This window comes from Juglans regia, chromosome 3, assembly GCF_001411555.2.
Source record: "Juglans regia cultivar Chandler chromosome 3, Walnut 2.0, whole genome shotgun sequence".
Taxonomy (NCBI): Eukaryota; Viridiplantae; Streptophyta; class Magnoliopsida; order Fagales; family Juglandaceae; genus Juglans; species Juglans regia.
This window is the reverse complement of record NC_049903.1, coordinates 34,781,643-34,790,455: the sequence shown is the minus strand read 5'-3', so window position 1 is coordinate 34,790,455 and position 8,813 is coordinate 34,781,643. Positions and strand designations below refer to the sequence as shown.

The 8,813-nt window shown below is 35.2% G+C and overlaps 1 protein-coding gene across 2 annotated transcripts in view; it reads left to right on the top strand.

Moving 5' to 3' along the window:
- The first annotated feature begins 2,197 nt into the window (after nt 1-2,197).
- The window catches only part of LOC108987901, a 30,929-nt gene continuing 24,313 nt past the window's right edge, over nt 2,198-8,813 (top strand). The window contains exons 1-4 of one of the 2 annotated variants that reach the window (XM_018960997.2): nt 2,198-2,541; nt 3,133-3,260; nt 3,451-3,583; nt 8,635-8,791. In XM_018960997.2, coding sequence (XP_018816542.1) covers nt 2,382-2,541; nt 3,133-3,260; nt 3,451-3,583; nt 8,635-8,791 — 578 coding nt within the window. In that variant the 5' untranslated portion in view covers nt 2,198-2,381. Of the gene's footprint in view, nt 2,542-3,132; nt 3,261-3,450; nt 3,584-7,985; nt 8,057-8,634; nt 8,792-8,813 lie in introns of those variants that run through there. The other variant, XM_018961068.2, reaches the window with a different exon arrangement.

Below are 8,813 nucleotides of genomic sequence, written 5' to 3'. Positions count from 1 at the left end.
AATGCTGAAGCGGTTTACATGATATTAACATTTTTTGAATTTATTCTGATATTACATATGATAAAAAAATCATGGGAATCACTAATGTACTTTGTCAATCTTTGCAACAAAATTCTCAAGATATCATGAATGACATGAGTATAGTTTCAACCACAAAAGTACTCATTTAAAAGCTGAGAGATGATGGATTAGAGTCTTTGCTTATTGATGTTAAATCATTTTATGAAAAACAACAAATTGATATTCCTGATATGAATGGCCAATATACTAGAGCTTGAGGCAAATCTCGTCGTCAAATTGACAATAATGGAGCATCATTATATGATTGATATATTTACTACTACAATAGACTTCCAGATGCAAGACCATACAATGAAACTTCTCATTTTTAATGCTGCTTTAAACCCTAAAGGTACATATAAATAATTTAAAATTGATGATATATGTGAATTGGTTGAGAAATTTTATCCACATGATTTTACTAGGTAAGAAAAACTAATTTTGAGAATTCAATTGCAATATTATGAGCTTGATGTGCTGACATATATAGATTTTCAATATATGCCTACATTATCTTAACTGTGCAGAGGACTAGCAATTTCAAAAAAAGTCAAAAAGTTATTATTTGATTGACAAGTTAATTCGTCTAGTATTAACTCTTCCTGTTTCTACTGCTATTATTGAGTGAGCATTTTCTGCCATAAAACTTATAAAAACTAGATTGCATGCTCGAATGAAAGATGAGTTTCTTGCAGATCATTTGCTAGTTTATATTGAGAAAGAAATTGCTAATAATTTCACCTCAGAGATGATAATCGATGACTTTTATTCCATGAAAGATTGTCGTCGAGCTTAATTTAAAGGAGAAATCTTAAGTTGATATTTCATTTTCTTTTATTTTTGTAATAGTTTCTAGCAAACTACAGAAATACTAAAGAAAATTATCTTATAAGATGATTTATAGACATGTATTTTTCGTATAAAATTTTATGACGTATGATTATCATTTTTTTATATAATCACATGCAAAAAACACATATTACTTATACTTACACATAATGCACACTTTGTCAATAGCCCCCAAATACCAAATCCTAGTTCCGCCCATGCCTACAGGGATGCTTCATTTCTTGTCTTAATCGTATTTCCAAGATTCATTATATTAAGGTGAATATCAACATAAGGGGTTAATGATAAATAATTGTTGCTAGAAACAATGAGGGTAGCAAAGCCGAGTTTTGTAAGATTTGATATGATCTATAACAAATATATTAAGTATTGAATGAGAAAGAAGTATTTAAAATCAAACTGACATATAGAATACAAAAATATTCATTGCATTAATATGATAATATTATACTCTATATAATATTACATAGATCATATAAAAAAAATATTTATATCACAATAAGAAGATATTAATATTTATTGAAGAGAAACTTACAGTGATTGAGAAAATGTTATATAAGTATTTTGTCAAAAGTAAAAAAAACATAATGGTTAGTTAGAGTCTAGTACTGATAATGAGTTATAAAATAAAAAGAAGTAACAATGAGATTTAAAGATTGTAATATAGACTTAGCTCTTCAGAAATTCAATAGTATTCCAAGAATTCAATAGTATTCACTTCAAATTTTTTTGTATTGTACAACTTATCTTCAAGATGCTATTTGATAGGCAAAGGAAGATAATGAATATGTAAATGTGATTAATAAATTCTAAAAAGCGAAATCTAATTGATCATCTATCATATTCGTGGATACATTTATAGAGCAACACTTTCTTTCTCGAACTTCATTCGAATGAGGACCACATTTCACATAATCCTCGCAGAAGCTTATTTAAAATAATTGAATATTGGTTTGTGTATTTTAAATTTTTTTTAATGAACTCCTCCGAGTTATGTTGCAACCAATCAAATTTTTTACCCACGAGATATTCTTCTCTTGATGTCCGATGCCGGCACCAGTGTGCCAGTGCACAAGAATGAAAATAAATTAAATTAAATTTTGATTTTGTTAAAAATTAAATAAAATATTTTTATAATATAAATTTATAATATTGTTTTTATTTTAAAATTTTAAAAAAATTAAATTAATTATTATATTTTATGTAAAATTTTAAAATAGTTATAATAATCATATAAAATTATATAAGATTGCGTAGCCAAACAACAAAAACAAAAGAAAAAAGAAGGCCCACACCGCCACACGTCTCTGTGGCGTCGACTTTCACTTTCCTTTTCCAAAACCCGTCGTCTCGGTGCTCCTTGTTGGCGTAAAGAATGTGCTGAGAGGGAGTCGATCGGCATCGTCTTTCTGATCGGTCCAGCAAGAACCCTCATTCTAATTGGGAAATTAAAAGGAAAATTTAATCAAGAGATGGCTTCTACGGAGGGTCTCGTACCAATAACCAGGAGTTATCTGGCTTCTTATTACGACAAATACCCATTTCCACCTCTCTCTGATGATGTCTCTCGCCTTTCGTCTGAGATTCGCTCGATGGCTGACGATTTGCTCAACCACCTTCCTCCCACTCAAGGTTTTCACCTCTCTTAATCTGCTCCATCTATTCCTCCCCCCCCCGCCCCCCCCTCCTCCCAATTGTCCTTTCGAGATGCCGGACAAATGCTGGCTCACTGTCTTTCAAAAATTAATGTAGATCTTTATGTTACAGACCGGTGTCTACAGAATTTTATTTTCTAGTGAGTAAAGACGCTGTCTGGTGATTTAGATCTACCCACATAAGTTATCTAGTGCCTGTGATGTCGCTTATGTTTTCCTTGCTTTAAAACTGACAATATTATGTGTTCGTTCATGTGGTACAGCCTTGAATTTCAAAACGAAAGAGTAACCAAAGAATGGCTCTAGTTGCTGCTTTCGTCTTGAGTGGGGGCTTGCAAAATCTCCCACATTCATTTTTTTTTTCTTAACAATTAATCGCCCACGTACATTTACATTGGGTTTGAAATGTATGCCTGAAGTTCACTGGATTGCAATCATATAACTATTATTACATCTAATTCATTGGGTCACTTAATTCCGTTTGCAATAGTTTGTTTTAGTTTTATTCTTACTGTTTGAATTGAATTATTATACTTGATCTCCTCACTTCGTGTCATTGCCATTCTAGATGAAAGCTTGCTGATAGATGAAGCAGACCGTCAGCCTCCGCATAAAATTGATGAGAACATGTGGAAGAATCGAGAACACATTGAGGAAATTCTTTTTTTGCTTGAAACATCTCATTGGCCCGCAGTGGTAATATATAAGATTCGTAAGCCTTGATATGTATATTTTGTTTTTTGATAAGTAGTTGTGATGCTTAAATAAGGTTGTAACGCAATATTTTATTCCTCGTTTGGACTTCACAGTGTAGTTGTTCTGTTAGATCATCTTCTGCTTATAATACGGAACACATATTTATCTTGCCTTTGTGTTCTAATTGCAGCTTCGGCAACAGTCAACACCTGATGTTGCTGACCTTGCTAATAGTTTCAGGCAGCTCAAAGATAAACTTCAATACACTTTGAAGTTTTTGGAGTTCTTCCAATCTAAGAATTCGGATCATGTGTTTAATACAGGTTAATTATCTTGTCTACAGAGATATATATATATATATATATATTTGTGTGTGTATATATATTCAAATATAAAGTTCAATAATTTTCGAATAGAACCTTACATTTATAGCTATGGCTATTTGTTTTACACCCTTTATTTGGTTGGCTAGCTCAATTATTTTTTCTTCCCTTATTACTGGTTGGGAATCTTAGTCTTTTATTTTACCAATGCATCTGAGTGTTTTCATGCTCCATGGAATTTTTTTGGCATACTTTTTATACAAGAAATGCTAGGGCTATAAACAAAATTACAAAAATTAAGTTTATAAACTGATGTGAGTCACATGACTGGATGTAATACATCAGATTTACTTCACAACAATGGGATTTTGCCTTTTGCACTTATAATGATATTTTGATTACTTAAAAAGAGTTTTTCAATTTGATTTATCATATGAATCCATGTAAGTTTATAAGCTTTCATTTTGTAATTCTCTTCTTAGTCCTCATATTTCTCTTCTTATGAAGTTATTTAGCGACATTATGGTCCATAGTTTAAGGCATCGTTGATTCCATTTCATTTTTAGCTAAGCGAGTGTTTATGGGCTCATTTTGTTGGCTCCAAAACCGCCATGGTAGTTTACAATTTAGCTTTCACTTTGTTATTTCTACTATTATAGATAAATTTAGGACTAAAAACTTGCCAATTCTGGCTTATAAAAAAATGCAATCAACCAATTATATAAAATTTAAGCGTAAAAATTATTTAATTGGTTGATTAGTTATAATAAAAAAACATAACATTTTATATAAGTCTCTTGTGCTTTAACAAATAGACACTTTATGCATAATCAAATTAAAGTACATGGTTGAATCAAAATCTAACAAAAAGGCCATGAAAAAAAAAGCTTAAGAATTGTAGGTTTTGACTTATGCTAACATGAGCAATCAAAATATCAATCCATCTAGGAAGCCAACTTGGATTTTGCTTTTTTTTGATAGGTAAAATTAAAATTTTATTGATATAAGAGGTATTGCCTAGGTACACTAGTAGTATACAATAAACATGCCTAATTACATCTAAGCACTAGTGAGAGTTATAAGCAAATCATGAAGGTTGTCCGTATTACAAATAATGGCCGAAGCCCAGGAAAGTAATGTATTGTAAAAAAACTGCTTCAACTCATCCACAGAATGCTCCATGTCTTCAAAGAACTTCTTGTTTCACTCCAGCCACAAGCATCACATAATGCAATGAGGGATCATTCTCCGCATAGCAGCGATGTGGGCATTTCCCCGATACCTCTCCAACAGCACATAATATCCCTAACTCTTCTAGGCATGACCCATGCCACCCCTATCCTATTAAAGATCTCATTCTATAAACATCGGGCCACTTCACAATGTACAAAAGATGATCAACTAATTCCCCATCACTCTTGCACAGAAAGCACCAATTTGAAATAATAAGACCACGTTTTCTTAGATTATCCGATGTGAGACTCCGCCCAAGAGATGCAGTCTAAACGAAGAAAGCAATCTTGGAAGGTACCTTGCACTTCCAAGGATAGCTATGATCATTAGAAAATCCCAAGAGAGCCTTATAGAAAGAGTGCACCGAGAATTTTTTATTTCCACTCTGATTCCACAACAGCCTATCCCTCATCTCATTGCCAATCGACATTGCATATAATGAATCAAAGAAACCAGCAAACATGTCCAACTCCCAATCTTGAGTTGCTCTTGAAAATCTCACATTCCAATGGACAACACCATTGAATAGTACCAATAAATCAGCCACAACAACCTCTTTGTCACAAGCAATTTGGTAAAGCATAGGAAACACCTGCTTAATAGCCGTGTCATTGCATCACATATTATGCCAAAAGTAAACATTGTTGCCTCTTCCAATTGTGAATATGAAAACTGAGAGAATCTTCCCCATCCAACTCTTATGTGTTTCCACAATCTCACACCGTTTGTCCCTCTAACTTCATTAGAGCACCAACCCCCCCGAATGCTCCCATACATAGACTCTATGACTTCTCTCCATAAGCCCTCTCATTCCCTATGATACCCTCCACAACCATTTTCCCAGAAGTGTTTTGTTGAAGACCCATACATTACGCACCCCCAACCCACCACCTATTATTAATGAGCAAACTTTGTCCCAACCCACAAGATGGAACTTAGTTTCATCCCCCATTCCTCCCCAAAGAAAGTTACGGAAAGTTTTCTCAATATGAGAAGCCACACCTATAGATATTGGAAATAAAGATAGAAAATAAGTAGGGAGATTAGGTGCTCTTAATGAGAGTCAATCTACCACCCTTGGACAAATATATCTGTTTTCACCCGGCCAATCTTCTTTCAATTTTTTTTAACACACCATCCCAAATAGATTTTGTCTTGAACGCAGCCCCCAATAGAAGACCGAGGTAGTTCAAGGGCAAGGAAGCAATCTTACAACCCAAGATGGTTGCCAAGCCTTGAATATTGTTCACACCACCCACAGAAACCATTTTAGACTTCGAGAGATTTACCTTCAGGCCTGAAACCGCTTCAAAACAAAGTAATACAGCCCTCAAGTACTGCATATGATCATTGTCCGGCTCACAAACAGCAATGTGTCATCATCAAATAGTAAGTAAAATATAGTGACACCTCCCACAAAGAATCCAACAATAAAGCCTCTATTAACAGCTGCACTCAACATACGATTCAATGCATCCTTAACAATGACAAACAACAAAGGGGAGAGGAGATCCCCTTGTCTTAATCCCCTAGAGCTGTTAAAGAATCCTTCCGGTGCTCCATTAACCAAAACCGAGTAGTGAACTATAGTTATACAATGCCTAATCTATGAAATTCATCTCTCACCGAAACCGCACCTCGCAAGTAAATAACACAGAAAATCCCAATTAATATGGTCATAGGCCTTCTCCATGTCCAGCTTACACAAGAGTCTGTGTGTACCCTCCTTGAGTCTACAATCTAGGCATTCGTTGGCAATCAACATTGAATTCAAGATTTGTCTCCCCTTCATTAATATGATTTGATGGGCGAATAGTAATAATCACATGTTTTGGGGTTTTGATATAATACTACTCAAAACCTTACTCATGCGATTGGCAATCACCTTTGAAATCATCTTATACACCCCGTTAATGAGACTAATAGGCCAAAAATCTTTCACATCCACTGCCCCAACTTTCTTAGGGATAAGAGCAATGGAAGACGCATTAATGCTTTTTTTGAATTTACCAAAAGTGTATAACTCCTGAAAAACCTGCATAATATTTGCCCTCACCACATCCCAACAATCATGATAAAAGGCCATCGAAAACCCATCCGGCCCCAGGGCTTTATCCTTGGCCATCCCGCGAAGCACTCGAAGAACCTCCTTAGCTTCAAAAGGTCTCTCCAACCACACAGAGGTTACTTGGTCAATTTTCTCAAAAGGCATGCCATCCAGTTTGGGTCTCCATAGGGGTTTTTCAGCAAGTAGATCTTCATAGTAAGTGACAAAATGGTTCTTAATGGCATCATAATCTGAGTATACCTGTCCCTCAACCTGAAGCACCTCGATAGCATTATTCCTACGGTGAGAATTAGCCAACCAGTGGGAAAGTTTTGTACAATGGTCCCCTTCCTTTAACCAAAGGGTTCTTGACTTTTGTCTCCACGATATTTTCTCCATTAGTAACACCTTCTCCAGCTCCGAATTGATAGCTAGTTTCCTACAAGAGTCCTCTTCAGAAAGAGAGCGCTCACCTCCTTTTCCTCCAAGTCCTTTAGATCCTTCACAAGAGACCTTTTTTGACTATTAATGTGCCCAAAGACTTCAACATTCCACCTCTTTAAATCCCTCTTCAGTGCTTTCAATTTCCCAGCCAGGATAAAGTTGGGTGAACCCTCAAAAGAGTATGAGGTCCACCACGACCTCACTTTTTCCACATAACCCTCAACTTTCAGCCACAAATTTTCAAACTTAAAGTATCGTTTACCCTCGTGAATGCCTCCACAATCTAGTTCAATGAGGAAATGGTCCGAGCAAACTCTATCCAATCTCTTCTGTTGCATGGTAGAGTAATATGCCTCCCATAAAGGAGACACCAAAAATCTGTCCAAACGAGACCACACCCGATTATTAGACCAAGTGTGCATACCACCAACAAGTGGTAAGTCCACCAGATCCATATCAAAAATAAATTCAGAGAACTCATTTATTGCCTGGCTATGCTGGACTTGGATTATTATATTAGGTTCAAAGCATGTACGTCACATATGACAACATGTGGCACTACGTTATGGAAATGATATTTGATATCAACTGAAAAAATTACAAATATATTTTTTTTAAGCTCCCACAAAAAGTTCCAAAGGCAGGCTTTTGTAAATGCGCTTCGCTCTTCATAGGGAAAATGCTTCAGCCCTGGCACTTTGCACTTAAGCATGCTTTTAGCAACATTGGAAGCATATGCTTTGAAAATTGTAAGTCAGCATGGCTTTAGGGCCTCATGGTATTCTTTTTTTTTAGAAGTAAATATATATATATATATATAAATTTGCTTGATATTGGTTTCGTGGGGCTCGAACTCCATTCATGCGGTTAACAAAAACAACCCCAACCGTTAGGCTAGTTGGCCTTCTGGCAGCCTCATGGTATTCTTATTGTTGGTTGGAAGTTTATGAGTGATAATATGTTGTCTAAGTTGTTCATTTATGCTTGATAGGTTGTAATATCTTGGAATTAATTTAATGCAAATTTTAGAAAGAATGACAGAACATTGACTAGGTCTAGGATTTGGGAAATCAGGTTGTAATATGGATTTTTAACTTGGAGATAATACCAATTAAAGTTATCTTCTTATATGGGGGATCAACTTGATATAGCTGTGGTGCTATACTCTCCCAAATTATATCCAACCAGAAAGGCACATAGCAGCTCTTTTGTACATTGCTTCTGAACCATGTCCTAACTGATTCTCTGCATACGTGTTTTGAGATGCATGGCTTTGAACTTTGCTGCAATATTTTATCAATGCTGAAATTTGTGAATGTATTTGCAGTCATGACCTACATGCCTCAAGATTTTCGGGGAACACTTATTAGACAACAACGGGAGCGCTCGGAGAGAACTAAGCAAGCAGACGTTGACACTTTGGTTAATTCTGGTGGAAGTATACGTGATCGATATGCTCTTCTATGGAAACAACAAATGGAAAGGTGAGGCTTCTTGATTTTCATT